This window comes from Hemicordylus capensis, chromosome 1, assembly GCF_027244095.1.
Source record: "Hemicordylus capensis ecotype Gifberg chromosome 1, rHemCap1.1.pri, whole genome shotgun sequence".
Taxonomy (NCBI): domain Eukaryota; kingdom Metazoa; phylum Chordata; class Lepidosauria; order Squamata; family Cordylidae; genus Hemicordylus; species Hemicordylus capensis.
Window position 1 is genome coordinate 72,478,096 of NC_069657.1, and position 23,579 is coordinate 72,501,674.

The 23,579-nt window shown below is 44.9% G+C and overlaps 1 protein-coding gene across 9 annotated transcripts in view; it reads left to right on the forward strand.

Annotated features, from left to right (window-relative positions):
- Positions 1-18,680, forward strand: part of LOC128339683 (MAX gene-associated protein-like) — a 45,604-nt gene extending 26,924 nt beyond the window's left edge. For 8 of the 9 annotated variants that reach the window (XM_053283981.1, XM_053283977.1, XM_053283982.1 and 5 more), the window contains exons 15-21: positions 778-1,140; positions 1,753-1,865; positions 7,365-7,422; positions 7,590-7,766; positions 11,705-11,816; positions 12,149-12,388; positions 13,243-18,680. In XM_053283981.1, coding sequence (XP_053139956.1) covers positions 778-1,140; positions 1,753-1,865; positions 7,365-7,422; positions 7,590-7,766; positions 11,705-11,816; positions 12,149-12,388; positions 13,243-14,432 — 2,253 coding nt within the window. In that variant the 3' untranslated portion in view covers positions 14,433-18,680. Of the gene's footprint in view, positions 1-777; positions 1,141-1,752; positions 1,866-7,364; positions 7,423-7,589; positions 7,767-11,693; positions 11,817-12,148; positions 12,389-13,242 lie in introns of those variants that run through there. The other variant, XR_008313165.1, reaches the window with a different exon arrangement.
- The last annotated feature ends 4,899 nt before the right edge of the window (positions 18,681-23,579 follow it).

The window sequence follows — 23,579 nt, forward strand, 5'->3', positions numbered from 1 at the left end:
ATGAGCGTAATCTATGTAAAATGACTTTTGCCTGGTCAATAACAGGCCTCACCTACTAGTCTAGAATATTTATTTGTAAATCTTCCATGTAGTTAACAATGGTTTAACCAATAGTTGAGATGTACTGGATCCACAGATATAACCAATCAGTTTGGTATACTATAATGCGGATTAAGTTCCTCCCATACAGAGATGGGAGGAAAAACCTTTGTGCCTGGTTATTTGGGCAACTAGAAATTTGATGCTGCCCTCTAGAAACTTAACAATATTAGCTTTTTGTGTGCCTGGTATCTAAAAACATATTGCTTGCTTCCCAAATTGGAACTGATATCTAGGGACCTTTCAGTTCTGGCAAGCTCAGATTTCAAAATTACATCCAGAACCAGTCAGCCAATTAGTGCCCCTAATCTATCGTCTCTTCAGTCTGGATGTTTTGGGGGGAAATCATATTCTAAATTATTCAAATGGAGGAGTTAAGAGTTGTGTGTTAGAGCACTGGACTTAAAACAGGGGGGCCCAGATTCAAATTCTTCTTGGCCATGAAGCTCTTTGTTGACCTTGGGCCACTGTGTTTTAGCATAACCTACTGTTGTTGCCGAAAACATTACCCCACCTTTCTAGAGGAATCCTACCTCCCAAGGTAGTTGTGAGAATAAAATGGGGGAGGGGTAGCGTTATCTATACCACTCTTAGCTCATTGGAGTAAAGGCAGGTTGTTTAATAAATACATCCCATCCCAAAATATATTTATTACATTTTCAGCATGTTTTATTCTAGGTAAAGAACACAGATCAGAAAGAGGAGTTCAGTGTTAATAAGTTAGAAAAGAAAATATCACACTTGCAAAAGATGGAGACCATGAAGCTAGAAGTCACAATGTCTGATACCAAACAAGAAGAAAATAAGTTGCCAGTGAATGAATCAGAGTGTCATTCTGAGTGGATTACATGTGACAGAAATGCTATTATTTCAGAGACTGCTGAAAAGGGTGTCGGAACTGTGGAGCAATTATCAAATGATGCTCCCATCTTCCATACTGATGTTGTGTTGTTGGACCATACCTATGTCCTCAAAGTAAAGGCCGAGAAGGAAAAGCATACTAAACTTCCTGAATCGATTTCAGATAGCATTTCTCTGTCGGTAAGCCCAACAGAAGCTAGAGATTACTTGTTACTTGTGGCCAAACTGTGTTGTGTTCAAGTGCATAGTATGCCCTTGCATGCATGCTTCTTTTACAATAGTAACAGGGGACCAGTGTTCCCTCTAACAGGGATTTCCAGATGTTGTTGACTACAACTCCCAGAATCCCCAGCTGCAATGGCTTTTGCGTGGGGATTCTGGGAGTTGTAGTCAACAACATCTGGGAATCCCTGTTAGAGAGAACTCTGCAGGGGACCCAATCAAGACCAAATCATGAGGCGGAGGGTTTAACACTTTTCTCCTGTGGGACGGATCCAGCTAAAATTGTGCACCCTCCTCAGCTACTACTTGTTCCAGGAAAGAAGCTGCTATTAGTGCCAGTGGCAATAGAAGTGGTGTGGAGACGTGTGTGACTTTCTTCAGGACTGGGGCAGCAGAGCATTAAATACCACTTCCTGTCATCTTGATTCCCCCACCCTTGCTGCTCATTTCCAAAACAAAAATCAAGAAAACCCAAACACACACTCCAGTTATGCAGGGCCAAACTAATACTTCTAACGCAATGTGTAGTTTGGTCATAAGTTGCTTTTTAACTTCAACACTTTCTTTCAGGATGAAAGTGAAGATGAAGATGTGGACATTGAGTCTGTTGAGGAACTTTCAGATAATACTAGCATTTCTCTCTTGAAAACTGAAGCTGACCGTGACCTGCTCTCCAGACGACTGTAAGAGTGTGTGTTTGTGTGTGTGTGTGTGTGTGTGTGTGTGTGTGTGTTTCAACGAGCAAGCTTGTTTTTGTCCATTGCTCTGTTGTACTCATTATAGTGTAGAATTCCAAAGGGAAACTAACTTGGGGATCTGTATGGTTGTCAGGGAAGAGCCAGAGGCTGGCGTAGCTCTCTCTCCCTTTCTTGCTTTAGCTCAGTGGCCTCCCACATGGGTCAAGTAAAGAGCTGGGCAAGGAGAAGAAGGAAAAAGATTGCTGGATGAGAGGGGTTATTACAAGGAGTCTCTTATGTGTTGAGTAGGGGTGTGCACAGACTGTGGTTCGGGCCGCAGTCTGAATTTGGATCAGTTTGGTCCAGTCCATCCAAACTGCAGACCGGGCCGGTGGTTTGAGGAGGCGCCGGGGGTGGTGAGCGGCACCTTTAAAAGTAAAGCCGCAGGTCCTTATCTACATGGCCGTGACACACACACACCCTGCACACACTGCTGCTGCTTTGAACCACTGGACCGGTCTGTGGTTCAGCTGGACTTAACCAGTTTGCCGGTCCAAATTCAGACAGCATCCCAAATCGTGGCCCATGCACACCCCTAGCTGTGAGATAAAAATGGGTATGGAAAATAGAAATAATTTGGCTACTGGGGACAACTCTGAAGAATTTGGGGCTGGACTGCTCTCTATCAAAGAGGTGATAGTGAGGGACAGTGCTGTAAATCCCCTTCCCCCTTTAGTCTGTTTGTACCCAGATAAGGACCAGCGGGTGAGGAGAGGGCATACCTCCTAATGGTGGATCCAATATCTCCTACTGCCAAATAATAGGAATTTAATGTAATATCTCTCTCTCTCTTCTCCCATTCTTTTTCCTTGCCCTCCCTTCCTGTTGCTGATACATGTATTTAGATTGTAAGTCTTCAAGCAGTGACTTACCATTGTCAACTTAAAGTTTGTACAGCAGCTTGTTTTGGAGGCACACAAGACATAGTTGTTGCTAGTAAACCGCCATTAATCTTCCCCTTAAACCTCCATGGTAAAACATGGAGACCTATGGAATAACCAGGTTCCCGGCAAACAGCTGAAGTGGGTTGGGCTCCAGATTAACTGCCAAGTACAGTAGGACTCAAATTCCAATTAATATATTAAAAATCAAGCTCTACTGAGAGTCCTCATTCTGTTTTATGAATAGGAAACAGAGAGATGGACTAGCCACAGAGTGACCCTATAGCAGTGATGGGATTTGAATTGAAGGCTTATTCAACTCCACAGGGCGAAACAGGCTCAAACACCCAACCGCCTGAACGTGGTAGGGGGCATAAAATGAGAGTAGAGTTGTGAGGGTGTAAAGACTGGAAAAAGATGAATGGAATGTAGGAACATAGGCAGCTGCCTCCTATAGAGTCAGACCATTGGTCCTTCTAGCTCAGTATTGCAGCAGCTATTCAAGGTTGTAGATAGGAGTCTTTCCCAGCCCTGCTTGGAGATCCCAAGTCTTGAATCTGGGATCTTCTGTATGCAAAGCAGATTCTAGACCACTGAGCTATGGCCCCATGGGGTATTTGGCAATACTGTTTTGCTCTTTTAAAAAAATTCCAGCCCACCCTGTGAGTCTCTAATGTTGCTGCTGCTGCTAGCTTGCAGGGGTGCGTGTGTGTGTGTGTGTGTGTGAGAGAGAGAGAGAGAGAACTGGGGCATGATCCGTTGAATCCATTAGCATGCGTTCTGCGCTTGAGCTTGCCGGTGTGGAGTAGCACAGCTCTTGGCGCTTGTGCCCTGCCCTACGTGGCTATTTAAGGTGGGAGGGAGTGTCAGCACTTTAGTTCCTTTGCAACTGCCAGAGCGATCAGTTCCTCAGGCTCCTCATTCTGGTTCCTTTATCTGAGTAAGTTCTATAAGAAAAAGAAAGAGTTTTATTGGCTTTTCTGACCTTGGGACTGTGTTTTTAGATTATGTATTTTGTGTAATGGACTATCTGCAGTGAAAGATTGGACAGATGTTCTGGTTTTGAAAATGGAACAGCAATGGATAACCCTAAGCGCTTAGGAAAAAAGACTTTTAAACACTGCTCTGAATGCAAAGCAAAATTACCCTCACAAGATGGCCATGACTTATGTTTACTATGACTGGGGGAAGGCCACAAGACCTCTGCTTGTAAGGTTTGCCAGCCATTTTCAAAACAAATGTGACACAACCAGGAGCTTCGTTTGAGAGCTTCGCTTTACGATGATGTATTGTTACCCTGGCCCATCTATAGAGGGAACTCATCCATTACCTAAGAAGGAAGGCTCGAGGGCAGTGTTTCTTCTAAGGCATGTGCACGTGCCTGTGCTCACAGGTTTTCCGTTCAGTAAATTTTAGATCCTGCTCAGGTTGAATCAGGAAGGCCCCACTCTGAATGCATGTGCACACACATTGCCTTGATACTGCCGCCCAGAACAAAACTCATTCCGCACACAGATGAAAAAAATTAAAACACTGCTTGGGGGCTGTGGCTTCAACCCAGTCTAAACCCTCGTCACTTACTTTTAAGTCTCTGAAGGCTCCTAATTGCATGGAGACAAAATGGCAGACGCATCAGAGCACACCAGAAAGAAAACTTTGAAGTCAAAAGCAACTCCTTCTCCGACTTCAGCACAGGAGGTAGTTTTTGTGTCAATATCTAGGCCATCAATGCTTAATGCTTCTACATGGAGACAAGCAACATTGAAACAAATGACTTTGATGCCAGCTTCGACGTCGAAGGACCCATCCTTGACATCAACAAGTTCCAAACTAACCCTTACATTGACATCGAAAGATTGACCCTTGACATTGACGAGTGCCATCCATATCCAGGCATCGACATTGAGGGAACAGACCATAGCAGCGTCAACATCGAGACTATCGACACTGAGGCCTATATCCCCACTGGAGCCTAAGTTAGCATCATCATCGAGAACGCTTTCTATGTCCCCAGCAGCGATGTTGTTGAAGTCCTCGTCAACATCAAAGGCAAAGCAGTTAACCTCGACATTGAACACTCTGGTATTAACAGATATTATAATACCTCAATACCGAGTGCCAGTTACTGTTGAGGTTGAAGAGGAGGACTCTCTTGGTGTCGAGGAAGGGAGCCTGTTGGATCCAAATACGGCACGATCCCTACTGTCAATGTTGGATTCCAACACTACCACCCCGTCAACCTTAAGGGGTTCTCAGAATCAGAATAGAGAGAGGCACGTGCTCTACCTCCCAGAGATTACCTATTCAGCAACAGCACACACAAATCAACAAGTGCCCTATATTTTAACGGTGGCGCAATTTGGTCATCTTGGTGCACATGTGGATTCTATCATGGTATGTCTTCTACTAGACAAGAGAATGTCCATGGCCAGACTTCTCTGGGAATGGCTTACAATTATGATGAGGACAGATCGTGGAGGTCTGCAGGGTTCAATGGAAAAAAATCACTGGCCAGAGCTTATTCTCAATTGATTCCAGTACGCATGTTGGCTGTGGCGGGGGATGCTTCTTCTCTGGTACCAAGCAAGGTGATGATGACAACACACAGACTCTAACATAAGCTCTATCCTTACCAAAACCTCTGCTGGTTGCAAAATAAACCCAAACCAGGGAGAAGCAAGTTTCAACCATAGCTATCCAAACAGACCCCTGGGAACCCACTAGACTTTGAGTCCGACATGGAATCTACCAACCCTGACCCATCGCCTGATGTGGCAATGCCTTCACATGTATTCCCCACATAGGAAATGAAGACTTATCATGTCCAACTCAAGGAAATGGCTTCAGCACAGGGTCTTGATCTAAAATCACAGTTGTCCACAATTGATGATGACCCTGTATACGATTTCATGGCGAAGTCCTTGTCTGCACAACTGGTTGCTTTGCCTCTCTTGCCAGTAACTTTCAAGGCAGCTCAATGCGTCTGGGAAGTCCCACATACTTCCACTCTGATCTCTAAAAGACTAGAGGGCCTATATAGAGTGCAGGAGCAGGATAACGCTTTCCTGCTGAAACGTACTGAATACCATTTGCAGGGGAGTAACGGCAGGAGAGAGGGTATGCCCTCAACTCCTGCCTGTAGGCTCCCAATGGCATCTGGTGGGCCGCTGTGTGAAACAGGATGCTGGACTGGATGGGCATGGGCCTGATCCAGCAGGGCTGTTCTTATGTTCTTATCCTATGCCAGACTCCTTCATGATAGAATGTGCTACTTCATCAAGGTCAGGAAGGCGTCACACAACACATGCAGATAAAGAGGGAAGGAAGTTAGATGTACTAGGTAGAAAGATATATTCAACTGCATCCTTAACAGTAAAGATTTACAGCGATCTCGCCAATCTGTATTCTCCAGTAAGACAGCCACTGGATCAGTGGAGTATATCCTTGGTCTTTTTGGCACTAACAGATATGCCCTTTGAGCCCCTGGCTACAGCTAGCCTGAAGCTAGTTTATCTGAAGACTGCCTTCTTGGTGGCTATTTCAACTGCCCGCAGGGTGAGTGAACTTACAGCCCTGCGGATGGATGTGCCTTATACACTCTTCTACCCTGATAAGGTGCTGCTGCATCCTGACATTACTTTCCTACAAAAGGTTGTGGCAGACTTTCACATAAACCAAGACATTGTGCTTCCTACCTTCTTCAGCTCTTGTTAAGGCTCTTCATTCCCTAGATGTTAGAAGGGCTCTTCTGTTCTACCTATCAAGAACAAAGATGATTAGAAAGACAAAAAAGTTGTTCATATCCTACAAAGGAAGGTCTATGGATCAGGCCTTGTAAAGACAAATGCTATCCCACTGGCTAGTAGAGCTAATCCTATTGACTTACAAAAAGTACAGCCACCTAAGTCTATCAAGGCACATTCAACCAGAGCGTACGGTGCCTCAGTGGCTCATTTATCTGGCATATCATTTAGGAACACTTGTAGGGCTGCAACCTGGTCCTCAGAACAGCCCTTTGTAAAGCACTACGCCATTGACTTGCGTTCTGCGGTGGAGACAAATTTTGGGAGAGGTGTTCTCAAAGGGGTGTTACAGTGACACTACTGCTCCCTCCTCCAAAAGGAGCTAACTAAACACCCATTCTAATGGATTCAGTGGATCACACCCCAGATAAACAGGTTGCCCACCTGTAACTGATGATCTGATAGTGATTAGTTGACATCCATTATATTCTCCCTAATCTCTCTTCTGCAGTAGTGCTCAAGTCTTCTACGTAGAAACCTATTGCTCCAAAAATGACCAACAGCTCCAGCAGTTTCCAAGGAACTGAAGTGCTGGCGCTTCCTCCCGCCTTAAAGAGCCACATGGTCAAGTGGTCATCTATACAGAGAGATGGGAGAAACAGGGTGTGATTTTTATGAGACTTTTAATATGTGAAATGTATGTGAGATACGTTTCTGAGCCCTTTGGTATAAGGGATGTTCTTGTTGCATTTTCTGTTTGAGATTAAGCTGCTTTCTGAGCTAGATTGTCTGGGGTACAACTAAATATGTCTCCTTTTTAGATCCTTCAGGCACCTTATTCATGACCATTCAGATAAAGTGACAGCAAAGTCACCTAAGGTAGGTAACACGTGTGTGTTCTCCTGTTGATTTTTTGTGATGTGTGTCCTAGACACTGATTTTGTTTGTGAGTTTTTGAGAGAACATAAAATCTGACATAATTGTACCAGTTACTGTATTTTAAATTTTATTTTAACTGTTCACCATGATGTTGTTGCTGTCAACAGCAACTTGAACTCTGGAACACGGAGCCACAGATTGTGGTGCAAAAGGTTGCTTATCGCCCAACACACACAGCAGATGAACGGCGTCGTCGTGGAGAAATGAAGAAGCTCTTTGAGAAACTGAAAGTGACTTTGGGACACACCCAGCCCAGAGTGGCCAAGCGCATCCTCCTTAAGCAGGTGCATATCCTATAATATTAGCTGTATGTGAAAAGAAATTTTTCTTCATGAAGAGAAACTGTTGCATTTTTACATTACAGTGGAATTTGAAAAATATTGTGATGTAGTATTGGAAGCCAACTGTCTAATTATCCAGAGCATATTTCATAGCCGAGTGAGTCCCAGGTTCAGTCCCCTGCATCTCCAAGTAGGACTAGCAAAGACCCCTGCCTGAAACACTGAGGAGCCACTGCCAGAGAGTATAGGCAGTACTGAGTTAGACAAATAGCATGACTTGGTACAAGGCAGCTTCCTATGTTCGTATTATTGGTTCCTCAGGTGAGGCTCTGGCTCATTGGTAGAGCAGCTGCTTTGCAGGTAGAAGGCTCCAGATTCAATCCCTAGTATCTCCTGTTGTGGGGCTGGAGAGCCATTGCCAGTCAGCGTAGGCAATGCTAAACTAAACGAACCAGTGCTCTAATTTGGATAAGGCAGGTATATATTAGAAGAGCAGAACAAGCATTTATTTATTATTTATTTCATGTATATGCCACCCATCCAAAGTAGTTCAAGCTGCTTTACTGTCTAGCTATAGTGGGGAAACGTCAAGTGCCAGTAGTATCTCTTCCTCAGAGAAGTGTCAGACCGCTGACAAATGCGTCTGATTTAATTGTTAGAGTATCTAAGCTGAGTAAATGCAGTGTCCAAGCTTATCACTCCCATCAAAAGTTGTTGTCGTTTGCTTGTCTTCTCCTTCCCCCAACACCCAACTACAGCTTGCTACCAGGGACCTATTTTCTGAATATGGTAGAGAATTTGGTCTGTTAACCTTTCTCTTAAGTTTCAGCCATAGTTTTGTTTTTAAAATGCTATGTTAGGATGTGTCTTGGTTTGTCTGGGGATGGGGAGACGGGGTGTGTCCACTGACTGTGGGGTGGCTATTCCGGTCGTGGTGGGGAATAGCGAAAGTAAAGTTGGCAGGTAAGCATGTCATTACAGGGGAAGAGAAGTCAGCAATCTCAGCTGTTTCCCCTTCCGGCTGCCCTGCCAGCTCTTTGACCTTGTGGAGCAGTGGCAACCTCCCACAGACTCACCTTGCTCCTCTGTAATGCCAGGTCTGTCCAGAATAAACTGGAAACCATCCATGATCTGATTTTGGATGAAGGGGCAGACCTGGTATGTATTACAGAGACTTGGTTGCGGGAGGCTGGTGGCCCAGTCTGGTCCCAACTTCTCCCTCCAGGGTACTCCGTTGAGGAGCAGGTGTGGGGACATGGGCAGGGAGGTGGAGTGGCTGTGGTCTTTAAGAATAACCTCTCCCTGTCCAGGATCCCTGTGGAAGTGTCTGACCATATTGAATGTGTGTCCCTAAGTGTGGGGACCAGGGATAGACTGGGACTTCTGTTGGTGTACCAATCGCCCCGCTGCCCGATGGAGTCCCTAACTGAGCTGACAGACTTGGTCGCGGGTTTGGCGTTGGAGTCTTCCAGGCTTGTGGTGCTGGGGGACTTCAGTGTCCACTTTGGGCCAATTTGTCTGGGGCGGCTCAGGAGCTCATAGCAGCCATGACAACTATGGGCCTATCCCAAAGGGTCTCAGGACCGACACACATTGCAGGTCACATGCTTGATCTGGTCTTTTACTCTGATCAGGGTGGGGACTCGAAATGTCATGGATGGACCACCATCTGATTAAAGTTGGACTCACAGTCACACTACACCTTTGCAAGGGCGAGGGGCCCATTAGAATGGTCCGCCCGAGAAGGTTATTGAATCCAATTGGGTTCCAAGAAGCCTTGGAGGGATTTAGTGTTAGCTCTGCTAGTGATTCTGTTGATGCCCTGGTGGAGAACTCACCAGGGCAGTAGACATGATCGCACCTAAGCGTCCTCTCCGACCCAGTTTAAAATTGGCCTCTTAGTATACGGAAGAACTACAGGGGCTGAAGCGGTGCGGTAGATGAATGGAGCGCAAGTGGAAGAAGACTCGACTCGAATCCAACAGATTGCAACATAGAGCACATTTGAAGATCTATGCTCTGGCAATACAGGCGGCAAAGAAGCGATTCTTTTCCATCCATATTGCGTCTGCAAGTTCACATCCAGTGGAGTTGTTCAGGGTTGTGAGAGGGCTAGTGAGTGCCCCTTCTCCTTTGAATCAGAATTTGGAACCATCTATTACCCACTGTGACGTGCTTAATGAATTTTTTGTGGATAAAATCTCTCGTATTTGAGCTGACTTTGATTTAGACCCCACAATTACTACAGTGTCTGAATCGGAGATGTCCAGCAACTCCTCTTATGTGGTTAGGCTGGATCAGTTTCAGTTTGTAACTTGTGAGGATGTGGACAAGCTGTTTGGAGCTATGCGGCCTACCACCTGTTCTCTTGACCCTTGCCCGACATGGCTAAAGGGAGGTTGTTGTAGAAGGCCTAGTAGAGATCATAAATACTTCTCTGAGGGAAGGCAGGATGCCTCCTTGCCTTATTAGACCAATTCTGAAGAAGCCTACCTTGGATTCTTCAGAGTTGAGCAACTATAAGCCTGCCTCCAACTTCCCGTGGCTGGGTAAGGTAATTGAGAGGGTGGTGGCCTCTCAATTCCAGGCTGTCTTCGATGAAACTGACTATCTAGACCCGTTTCAGACCCGTTTCGGGTGGGCTATGGGATTGAGACTGCCTTGGTCGGCCTGATGAATGATCTCCAATTGGGAATTGACAGAGGAAGTGTGACTCTGTTGGTCCTTTTGGACCTCTCAGCAGCTTTTGATACTATTGACCATAGTATCCTTCTGGAGCATCTGAGGGAGTTGGGGGTGAAAGGCACTGCTTTGCAGGGGTTCCACTCTTACCTCTCGGCCAGATTCTAGATGGTGTCCCTGGTTTCCCTCGGGGACTGTTGTTCTTCAAAAACTGAAATTTGGTATGGTGTCCCTCAGGGCTGCATATTGTCTCCAATGTTGTTTAACATATACATGAGACCACTGAGAGAGATCATCAGGAGATTTGGTGCAGGGTGTTATCAGTATGCTGATGACACCCAAATCTTTTTCTCCATGTCAACATCAGGAGAAGACATAACCCCCCTAAATGCCTGCCTGGAGGCAGTGATGGGCTGGATGAGAGGTAACAGGCTGAGGCCGAATCTAGATAAGACGAAGGTACTTATTGTGCGGGGGCCGGAACCCGGGAGATGATTTTGATCTGCCTGTTCTGGATGGGGTCACACTTCCCCAGAAGGAACAGGTACACAGTCTCTGGGTGCTTCTGGACACAAAACTCTCCCTGGTGTCCCAGATTGAGGCAGTGGCCAGATCTGCCTTTGTACGTAGTCCGGAAACTTCAGTTGGTTCAGAATGCGGCAACCAGGTTGGTCTCTGGGTCATCTCGGAGAGACCATATCACTCCTATCTTAAAACATCTACACTGGCTGCTGATATGTTTCCGGGCAAAGTACAAGGTTTTGGTTATAACCTATAAAGCCCTAAACAACTTGGGCCCTGGGTATTTAAGAGAATGTCTTCTTCGCTATGAACCACACCACCCATTGAGATCATCTGGAGAGGTTCGTCTACAGTTGCCACCGGCTCATTTGGTGGCTACTCGGGGACAGGCCTTTTCCATTGCTGCCCCGAGGCTTTGGAACACACTTCCTGCTGAAATAAGAGCCTCCCCATCTCTTACAACTTTTAAAAAGGCAGTCAAGACATTTGTTCACCCAGGCTTTTAATTAAATAGTGTTTTAATCGTGTTTTAATGTTCTCAATTTTAATTGTTGAAATGTGTTAATCTTTTTATTGGTTGTTTTTATTGTCTTGTAAACCGCCCAGAAAACTTGCATTTTGGATGGTATAAAAATGTGTTAAATAATAAATAATGATGATGATGATGATGGAGAGAAGAGAAGCTCTCTTTGAGTATTGTACTAGAATCTAAAAATGACCTTTTAGTCCCTTTTCAGGCCTTTGAAGAGATCCAGGAGCTGATTAATCAGGCAGATAAGCTGACTTGTCAGAAGACGTTACTGATGCGCAAGAAAAACACCTTGATTTATAAAATAACTGCACTCACAGGTGAGGTAACTTAAGGGACAACATTTCGTAAAATGCAATGCACATAAAATAATATCCTAGACAACCTAGAATAGAAGGGTGCCAGGATAGTTCAATGTGCTTTTGAATGTAGGAAAGATGGCTAGAATTATAAAGGCTAGATTTTCAAAGCTGGTTCCAACACATTCAACTTGCTGACTGTTTGCATTGGTCTCCTATTCGCCATGTGTACTAGAAATTCTGTGCTATGAAATACTGTTTTCTTGGCCAACTTGTGAGTTCATTTTGCATACTTCCAAGACCTTAAATTACCAAGTATGAGGGAAATCTGACTTGTCTTTTTCTCTCTATAGGCAAATCACAGAAGGTAGTTTTGAAGAAGCTAGAATACATTTTGGCAAAACAGAAAGTAATGGAAACACAGACGAATCAGCAACACCAAGAACAATCTGTGAAGACTGTTGAAACTGTGGAGACCATTCGTTCTTTGGAAGATAAGCCCGCTTCTCTTTCTAGGGAGAACGAATCAAAGATCATGTCCAATAGGCTTACAAAACCATTGATTCTTTTGGAGAAAGGAGACTGTGACACAGGTAAGTCCAAGGGGGGGAAGCATAGTTGATGATCTCACAAGGGTAAAATTTAAGCCATAAAACTTCTTGAAAACATATCTGTATGCCCAGAATAATCTCTGTGCCTGGTTTAAATTTTACCCTAGGTGTGTAAAATGTACCTAGCCACACAAATGCACACAACCAGTGTAAGAACTCACTTGGTCCCAATGTTCTAAAGATGCAACTTGTTATAAATCAGCTGCATGGGAGGAGCAGGGCTCGGGTGAGGGTGGGGAGGTCTCTGGGGTTAGCGGGCTGCAGCTTGGCCAGTCAGCACTGGCAGCGCCACAGTTGCAACCGAGAGGTGAGGGGGGTGGAGCAACAGATGATGGAGGAGGAGGAGGAGCAGGAGCACGGCTCAGGTGTGGATGGAGAGATCTCTGAGCTGCACATGAGACCTAGAAGGGAACCTGCTGCTGATTTTTTGTAGGGAAGATGCGTAAGAGCAGCTTGGCTGAAATGCTGGGAAAGAGAGATGGGTATCCATGAAGTAGGCTTGCAGTCTGCTCTGTATGTGTAGTGCAAGTAACATTCATCCTTAAGTGTATTCTCAATTGTGTTTTTGTTCTTCAGTGGGTACGACTCTTGTACCACCTTTGCAGTTGATCTCTTGAAATAGTTAGCACTTTCTGTTTGAAGAAAAATAATTCATCATTCTTGGCTGGGACCCGCAAGGCCATGAAACTCATTTGTTGTGCCCTTGATGGCTTTTGCTGTTGCTCAGATAATAGCTTCACATACCACATAGCATGTGAATCGGTGGACTATGAAAGCTCCTTGCATCTCAGCCCCTGTAATTGGTGTCCTAATAGACTTTTTGCTTTGCCTTACAGAAAATGAAGACTCCTTCATGATGCCAAGGATAGTAAATGTGGTGTCATTAGCTGCCGAAGGAGTTACCAACTTAAACCTGGATGTAAATAAGAATCCTCATGTAGCCCTGGATGCTGATATCCAGATGTTTGAGCACCCTTTGCAAGTTGTTCCTCAGGAAATGACTAATTTTCAGTCTGAAGAGGAAGCTGAAATATCTTGTGGAAAAGACAGAGACACTGCCAGTACAGAACATATTTTTCTTGTAGAAAAAGAGAACAGTTTTCCACAAATAGTAAATGTCTCCAGTTTAAATGGATTCCCAGAATCCTTCACAACAGAACTGTGCATTGAAGAGTTAGCTGAGAACCAGGCTGGCGGGGAACAAATTGACAAGGGAGGAAACTGGCCAAAGGCAAAGGATTCTTCAGTTCAAAGGCTGAAGGCTAAAGAGCCTAGGGACTGGCAGATAGACATGGAATGGCAAAAACTAGCCTCTGCAACCCAGGAAGCAGCACTGAATGCAGGTGACCTGATGGACAAAGAGGAGAATGGTGACACAGATGAAACTCTCACCTCACTTCTGAGTGAAATTGTGTCTCTTAATCAGCAGTTGAATGACAATGCTTCAAACATATCAGAACTCCCCAACTCCCTAAGCTCTAGCTTTTCTCTAGGAAATATGGAAAGTTGTAGTGAATCAGCTGCTGCAGCTGGATCTCACTTTACATCTGGTGCATTAGATAGAAGATCTAAGGACCTCTGTCTTGTGCAAGGGGGTAGTGGTTTTGTAACCCCTCTTCTGCTTGACTTGGAAGATGACAGTCTAGCTGATAGTGATAGGCACTTGAGAGACCCTTCACTTGAACCGAGTGTGTTGAAATTAATGCCAGGGTCTGAAGCAAATTCTGATCATTCAGCAATAAATAGTGGTAGACGTTGGAAAAATACAGGACAAATGCTGAAGACCACAAGTGTGTTGCCTCCTGTTCTACAGATGAGAACTAATCTGGAATCTGACAACACTGGCACTGTTTGGAAGCCCATGCCCAAATTAGCACCCTTTGGATTAAAAGGTGTAAGCTTCCCATTGGAGTCAGGAGGGCAACATACTAAGGTGATGCCTTTATTAGCACAGATTGGCACAAAAGCATCCTCCATTGGGTTGAAAGCCACACAGTCAGAAGCCGAGGGCAGGACTATAAAGTAATACCTGCTCTAGCATCTGTGATTACAAAGTCAAAATAGGGTTGCAGTTTTTATTTTTCAAATATATTGGACAAATGCATGCCCTTTCTATTTTAGAATCTTCCAAAACATCTGAATTGCAAAGCATGTGATGCAGTTTCAGTAGGGGTGCTTTTGCATGCAACGTATGAAGCTTGGAAAATTTTAATTGATTTAGAATAAATGAAATGTGCAGCAACATTCTAAAATTCCAGCCAAAAAATTCTAATTATACACAGGCCCTGTTGCCTGTTGCTTCTGTTCATCCATTGTGAAGTAACTTAATTTTTTTTAAAATACATATTTTTACATGGGAAGTGAGACTGTCGTTTTGGTTAATTGAACCCTTAAAGTGATAATCTTTGATTCAGTGTGTTGTTCCCTTGCTCAGTCTCTCACTGTTGGCATGCTTCTTCTTTATATATTCCACTGATGTCCTGCATTTATCAATTCTTCCTGTTTTCCCCTTTTCCTCAATCAGTTCTTGAAATACCTGCAAGCCAGAGAAAGGTCTGGTACTAGTCAGATGGGAAAGACAGATGTACTTGACTGTACCCAAATTGTAGTAATCATATGCATACCATAGTCATGGAATAGCACCATGAGTTCAGCAGTTCCCATGTGCCTGCAGGCTGTACTTTCAGAAGAACCTGTGTTTACTTTATTTCCCATTATATTTGGCTAGTTCTTCTGCCTCTCTAGCCAAGCTGTTAATACCAATTTAGCTGCAGAAATGCAAACCACTTGGAACTGCCACAGCTAAACCAGATCCTTGCCATCTGGATGCTCAGCAATAATTTTATTTGCAAGATGTATTTTTTAAATTATGTTGTGATGATTAAGCCAAAAATCTATAGAAACTCTGGATTGTAAATATATTTATAGTTTGTACAGTTCATTTTGTAGTTTTGCTAATGGATGAAAGTTCAACCCTTCAACAGTTAAGTTTACTGTCATAATTGTAAATAAGAACTATGGACACAGGAGCTTTAAGGTACTTCTGAATGGTGAAGATCTTTATTGTTAGAAATGTACTGCATCTAAGAAAGACTTGGTGCACTTTTTCTTATATAATTTTATGTTGAGTATAATCGTATCCAATTTCTAAATAGCTAAATCAGAACCAATAATCTTTCTTCTGAAGGAACATCTAGTCCTTGTCCAGTGCCACAGTTCTAGTTCCATAAAAAAAACATTGCCCATAAGCAAATGGTAAGGAATGATATTTCCCCTTTATATCTGAATCACATAGGACACATTTGTCCTATCCAGTAGGTGCCCTTTTCTTTACTTTTCTGTGTAGGTTTTTGTCCTAACAAACCAATCTACACAGTTCAGAGCTGAGTTAGACATTGTGCAAATAGCTCAGAACTGGTTGCCTCTATGAGGTGTCCCTCCAAGCAGGGATGGTTAGGAGAAACTAGAAATACTGAGATCCCCTCCATGTCTACCCCTCCTGGGAGCAATAGCCCACCTATCCTCAGTCAAGTATGAAACTAGCCAGCAGGGCAGTCTCTAGATTCAAAGGTGTGAAAGAATTGGTGAACAGAAATAGAATGCAAAGAAACCAAGTGAATTCTTTGCATTGGTTTTCACTCTAGAAGCCGTTGGACACACACCCTCCCTGAAAAACCTAGTTCAGGTACGGTTATCTGCAGAAATAAGGCCTGGTTCACACAAACAGCAAGTGGAGTGATAAATGTGTGCCAACAATACAGCTTCTGCCTGCAGAAGAAGGCTCACATGAGAGAACATTCCTCTACTGGTGGCGGCGGGGGACAGTTACACACAGATCGCTAGCATGCTGGGGAGCTGGACTCTGCCATCTAGGTTTTAGTGTGCAGTAAATGTAGGAGCGTTCAGTCATGCAAGTCTCCACCTGCAGTTTGATAAGGTGACAAAGGTTCTAGGCTAATTAACAAGCTACTAGGTTATGGCAGCACAACTAAAGACTTCGGAAAGAATTCCAATATGAAATTGATGACCTGACAAAAATCTATATTGCCACACAAAATGGTCTGCCTCCTTCCCAAAAGAATGGAAGGTAGCTAATGTAACACCAATTTTAAAAAAGGAATCCAGTAAATTACATGATGCTCATCTAATATCTGTCCCAGTTACTGTACACTGGTACAAAGCATTAAGGCTAGAATGTAGTAAACTGGCATAAGAAACTGCTGAGAAAGAATCAGCATAGCATCTGTAAATTGAGGCCTGCCTTACAAACAAACCTTTTAAAATGTTTTGAAAATATCTGGTAGACATTTACTTGAGCTTTTGACAAAGTCCCGCACCAGATACTCCTCCAGCAAATTAAGAAGTCATGGGATAAGATGACAATCCTCTTGTGGTTCAGTAACTGGTTATTAAACAGAAAGGGAATGAATGGATAGTTATCACTATGGAACTTAGTAAGAGTAGAGTTCCCTTTCCATTCCTAATTATTTGTATTGGGGGTCAGTACTATGTAACGTATATAACCTGGAGTTGGAGGTGAACATTGTAGTAGGAGCCAACTTATTCAAGATGATACCAAATTATTCAGGATAGTTAAATCCAAGCAGACTGTGTAAAGCTCCAAAAGGGCCTCTCCAGGCTCAGTGAATGGGCAACAAAATGACAAGAGATTCAATTTAAGTATAGATGCCTGCTGAGGCAAACTCCAACCCCACACCCTGCCTCACAAATTCTTACTTCACATCTACACTGATAGGCTCTAAACAGGCAGTGGCAGCCCAGGAAAGAGATGCTAAAGTATGGTGGTAGATAATGAAAATGTCAACTTTGTTCAGGGGCATATTCAGTATTGAGGATTATTGGGAAAGGGGCTGAAAACTGCTGGTATCATAATGCCTATTTATAAATCTATTCTGAAGTTGCATTTTGAATACTGTGTGCCGTTCTGGAATTGCCACTTCAAGAACAGCTGAAGACAGTGCAGAAAAGGTCCACCAAAATGATCAGGGGATTGGGGCATGTTCAGAATAAGAAAAGGCTGAAGCATTTGGGGCATAGTTTAGGGGGGAAAGGTTGCCTAAGGGGGGCATGATAGCCGTGATTAAAATGATTAATTTTTCGTGGAAATATCTTATTTCACCTCAGAGTATGAGTCACTCAAAGACATGTAATAAAACTGATTAGTAATGGATTCAGAACAGGAGAAAAATGTCTTTGTGCAGTGCATAATTAACATAGAATTTGTTACCACAAGATGGTGGTCAATTCTTGGATATCTTTGAAAGGGAATTGGACCAATTCATAGAGAAAGGGGTCCATCCTGTTATGAGAGCTACATGGAACTTCCATGTTCAAAGACAGTATACCTCTGAATACTAAGTGCTAGGAGACATAGAGTGGTGGATGGCTGTTGCCTTCACGTCCTGCTTGTTGGCTTCATAGAAACATCTTGCTGACCACTGCTGGGAACAGGATGTTGGATCAAGCAGGACATAAGTTCCTAATAATTTTAAGTTCTTAATAGTTCAATACAACTGTGTCTTTTTAAAATATATATATATTTAACATAAGTTAAACGTAACCTACTTGGAGGCTTAAAAGAAGCAGAGTGAACAAGGGCTATGTATTTACCAAGGCATTTATGTGTAACTAGTGCCAAAATGTGAATGGAGATGTGCATTCAAATATACAACCTATTGAAAGCAATGTGTTGCAGATATGTGGCATCCACACTCAGATACACATTTGAATATGTATCACATTTATGACCATTCCTCCTAATTCAGCAAGTGATATGCACATGGTAAGTGATATGCACATTATGCAAGTGTAACTCCTTAGTTTGGCTTAGGCAATATTGTGTAGGTTAAAAGCTGATCAGGTATTAGTGCTCAGTTATTTTCACCTTGACCTACAAAAAATAACTACTGGGAAGTTTGTTTGTTTTTTTGTTTTACAGTTATTATTCTAGTCCAGGGGTTTTTAAATTAAGGGATCAATAGAAATTCATGCTATGAAGTATACTATCATTTAAATCAAGAGGTTTTGGGGTGGGGAGGAAGACCTAGAGATTTCAGGATTTATTATTGTACTAAAACTGCTGGAATGCTTTAAATGATGGAATGAAATGTGAGAGCTGGCATTTTTCTAAAGTACTAATCTTTTTACCTCTTCCACATTTTTGTATAAAATGGTATTTTTGTACGAAAACAAACAGCTCATTTCTGTAAAACCTGTGCTGTAAAGCTAAAATAAACCTATGTCTTTAATTCAGGGTCTGGCTTTTGAGAGTTTTAGTTGAAAAAATAGATAACGTGCGGAGGAAGTTCCAAAACAGGCTGCAGAGAGAACCATGCAGTCACTTGGGAGGAGGGGCGGCAAAATTTGAGGAGTGCAACATTTGCTGCTGCTCAAATTTTGCCACTGTAGGCAAATGCTACTCTGCCTCTCCATTAATCCGCCACATATTTGCCATTTTAGGAGTAGGCTTGCTAATTGGATCAATGTCTACGATCTCTCTCTCTCTCTCACTTTGACAACAAGGAAGGCAACTTTCAAAGACATGGATGAGGCTAGCGGAGAGGAGTGGCTCTAGAGTGTGTTCGGTGAGAGAGGACAAGATCAACGAGGGACTCCAAGGTTCGAAGAGTTTTCTGATAGGTGGAAAGAGGTTGTTTATGCCTTTGAGGAGTGAGGATGGGGAAAAACTGAATGCCGATCCCAGCCTGGGTGTCTTGTGGAGAGTGCTGCTAGATGGACCTTGAGAGAGATATTTGATAGTCCAGAACACGTTAGAACCATTAAGTATAGAAGGATCTGATAGATGGTTCCATTGAAGGGGTCAAAGCCCTTGGAGGCAGCATGTGACGAGAAGCATTTTCACTTGCACACGTAGTTCTAACATGTTGACTCCTTTCAGGAAGATGGTATCTAATAGTTGACCTTCCAGGCCATCAGATTCAACAGTTGGCAGTCGGGATGAAGGACACAGCTTGCCTATTGGGACATAAGACTGTGTTGCCTGAGGAGGTGGAGAGGCTGCTTGGAAGGTTGAGGCCTACCATGTGTGTCCTCGACCCTTGCCCTTCATGGATGGTGAAGGCTTGTAGGGAGGAATTGGGTCCAGGGGTGGTGGGGGTGGTGAATGCCTCTTTAGAGCAGGGGGTAGTCCCCCTTGCCTGAAGAAGGCAGTCATTAGGCTCCTCCTTAAAAAGCCCTCATTGGACCCAGATGACTTAAATAACTTTCGACCAGTTTCAAACCTCCCCTTCTTGGGCAAGGTGTTGGAGAGCATTGTGGCATCTCAGCTCCAGGCAGCCCTGGATAAATCTGAAACTGCTTTGGTCTCCCTGATGGATGACCTCAGGCTCGGACTGGCTCACCAAGCAGCAGGGCATTTTCCTGGTGCACCCTCGCCTGGTGCGCCCTGCTGTGCTCGCTGGGCTCTCCCTGTCTGGAGAGCCCCACTTCCTCTCCTTCCGATTGGTCGTGTGAAGTAGGCTCAGACTGCCCTTAGGGCAACAGGGCATATTCCCGGTGTGCCCTGCCCCACCCCTGTGCCCCAACTCCCACCCTTAAGTACCCATTCTGATCAAAACCTGGCCCCTCCCCACATACATTCCATCACCCTCTCAGTGCCCCCAGTCCGGCCCTGGATGACCTACACCGGGAGATAGACAGAGGGAGTATGACTGTGTTGATCTTGACCTCTCAGCTGCTTTCGATACCATCGACCATGGTATCCTTCTGGGACATCGCTCTGGGTTGGGACTTGGGGGCATGGTAATATGGTGGCTCTGCTTCTTCGCCGTGGTCTCTGTGCTTTACATGAATAGGCTTTGCGCCTGCACAGAGACCACATCAGAGCTTCCAAGCTAGAGTTCTTAACTTTTGGCGGTAACCACACCCCCTCCGTATATAGGCGGCTGTGCAGGCTTCCCTCTCCAGTCTTTCTTCGTCTGTGGTCGAAAACACATTGCTGAGCAACTCCTTGCTAGATCTTTGCTAAGTACTGCCTTATTACCTTTTCCCCTGTAGTTTTGTTCAGTACTCCCCTTCGTTAGTGTTTTTATTTCTTCCCTGGTAAACCCACCCCCCTTCCCTCAAGGTTTCGTTTCTGTCTCGTAGTGGCCTTTGGGCCCAGCGTGCTACAGCTTCTTTGCCTCCATTTCTCTTTGATACCTTCTTCGGCCTATGGCAAAGACTACAAACTTTAAGCAGTGTGGTCGCTACAAATCTAAAATCCCTTCGACCAACGGCCACAAACTCTGCCTCTTCTGTCTGGGTGAATCCCATAAGGTTGGCTCTTGTCTGCATTGTGCGTCCTTTACCAAGCAGGCGCGCAAAAATCAGGCCTCTCGGATTCGTTCTTGGCTTTGGGAACAAGTGTTCAAGGGTATGGGCTTGGACAAACTGTCCGTTATGCAGGCCTCCTCCAGTGCCTCTCCTGCAGCCTGGGGCTTACAGCCCGTTTCGTTCCCTCCAGGAGTCTCGGTGACCACTCCCAAGATGAATATACCGGTCGATCCCATGGCTCAGCCTTCGACGTCGGTACCGAGGAGTTTGGTGGCAGTGTCGATTTTGATGGCAGCATTGATTGAGCCACACTCTGTCCAGCCAGCCAAAAAGAAAAAGAGAAAGGACCGTCGCACTCCCTCCGAACCGCCAACAAAGAAGCAGAAGTCGACGCACAATACCAAACATCGATCCCTTACTTTACAAACAGAGACTGTTTTAGATACAGAGGTAGCCTATGATCCTAGTCCTCACAATCCCGTATAAGAGTCCAAGCATGACTCTGAACCTGAGGAACTTCCTCCAGAGCAACCGTGCCGCTGGGCCAATTGGGACCTCGAAGCTGCTCTGGATGAGTGCTATGCCAGGCAAGTGGAGGAAGAGGCGGACTATTTCTATACTCATCAGGAGGTTTGCCAATGCCATTGGGCCTCGACTGCCACGGAGCTGCCCCTTCGGCGTTCTGCATCTCCTCGCCCTTTGGTACCGGCTTACTTGACTTCGGCTTCGATCCCGTATCCGCCTTTGGGACCGACAACTCTTCCTCTTCTGCCTCCACCCCGAACTACATCTCTCCTACCACCACGGGTTCCACCTAGAAATTTGCCTGTACAGGCAGCTACGGCCACTATTGCCCCGGACTCCAGACCAGCTCCTCGGCTCTGAATCCAGTTGCTTCCACGTCTGGTTTCGACCAACTCGTCGGATTCGTCCTCGGATGAAGACGGCCCAGAGTCATCCTTATCCGATAGAATATCATTGCGCTCCTCACCTCCTTCTCTGCTGTTGGATCCTAGGCCTAATTCTCCATTGGAAGATTTCCAAATTTTCACACACTTTGTCTCGCGTATGGCAGCTTCCTTGGGAGTCCAACTCTCTCAGGGGTATAAATCCGAACCTGTCCCCATATTCCAGCTGCTTGAAGATGATGCACATCTATCGGTATCGCTCCCATTGAACCTGTCTATACTCAAGGTGGCCAAGGCCTCTTGGACCAAGCCTTCCTCTCTTCCCAAAACATCTAAGCGGCTTGACTCCTTTTACAAGGTTCACGCCTCGACGGATCAGGACGACTCCTTCCTGAAACAACATCCGTCTACTGATTCTAGATCAGTAGTTGTTGTGGATCTAGTTGTGGAGTCTTCCCTCTCAAAATTCTGGGGGTATTCCTCCTCCACTCCACCCGATGAAGGAAAGAAATTAGATACGTTTGGAAGGCATTGGTATTCTATTGCCTCTTTATTAACAAGAATTACAAATTACCAGGCCTACTACGCCAGATACCAGTCTTTTCTTTGGGAGCATATTGCCCCTTTTCTAGATCTTCCTGAAGAACAGCAGGGTCCTGCCAAAGTTTTTCTCCGTGAGGCCACGCAGGTCTCCTCCAAATAGGAACTGCATGCAATTCGCCACTCCACGGAAAGGGCCGCTAAGGTGATGGCGACTTCCATTGCCCTCCGTCGCCACGCCTGGCTCTGATCCTCTGGCCTCACGCCTGACGCTAGATCCAGGGTGGAAGATCTCCCCTTTGATGGTTCCTCCCTATTCGGAGAGAAAACAGATGATACTCTTCAAAAAGTGCAGAAACTTTGTAACATGGCCCGTTCCATGGGTTTTCAATACTCGACATCCCGTCATTATAAACCGCAAAAATGGCAGCAACAACCGTACTCTTCCAAACAGCAATACTATCAACCTCAAGACAAGTCCTTTCATTCTGCCAGGTACCAGCCTTACAGAAAGTGTGGTCACTTCACTGGATCCAAATTCCAGCAGCAATCCAAAGGATCTCAGCACCCAGCCAAAAGACAATGACTTGCACCCTCCTCCCCACTGGGGTACCAGACTCTCCCCTTTCATTCCCACATGGGAAAATATCACCACGAACTCCTGGGCACTGACCATAGTGAGGGTTAGGTATGCTATAGAATTTGCATCGACCCCACCCACCCCATACAATCCTCTGTTACCCACTCCGCCTACCCCGGCTCTCTTGGCGGAAGTCAACTCTCTACTCTCAAAATCTCAATAGAACTGGTTCACAATCCGCAGTCCCCGGGTTTCCACTCCCATTACTTCACGGTCCCCAAGCCAGACAGCTCCCTTCGCCCTATCCTGGATCTCCGGGAGCTGAACTCCTACATCACGTACTGCAGGTTCCGGATGGTCACTATTCCCACTATCATCTCCATTCTACAACTCAAAGATGCATATTATCACATCACCATCAGACCCCAGCACCGTCGTTTCCTCTGCTTCCAAACAGCAGACAACAATTACCAATTTCGCGCCCTTCCCTTCGGACTGGCATCCACACCCCGGGTGTTCACCAAATGCATGGCCCCGGTGGTGGCAGCCCTACAAAAGAACATTCAAAAATTTTCGTACCTTGATGATTGGCTTGTGGTAGCCAACAACCTGCAATCTCTACTCAGACCTTCACACAGTCATCAACCTCCTCTCCAACCTGGGCCTCCAGTTGAACTACGAAAAGTCAAAGCTCACCCCTTTCAGAACGATAGAGTTTCTGGGAATCCTCTTCGACTCCATGCAGTCAAAAATTTTCTTGCCTCAGCGCAGAACTCAGGCCATCCTGGACTTGTCATCCCACCTCCTCTAGTACCCAAGTCAGTCAACGCAAACAATTCAATGCCTATTA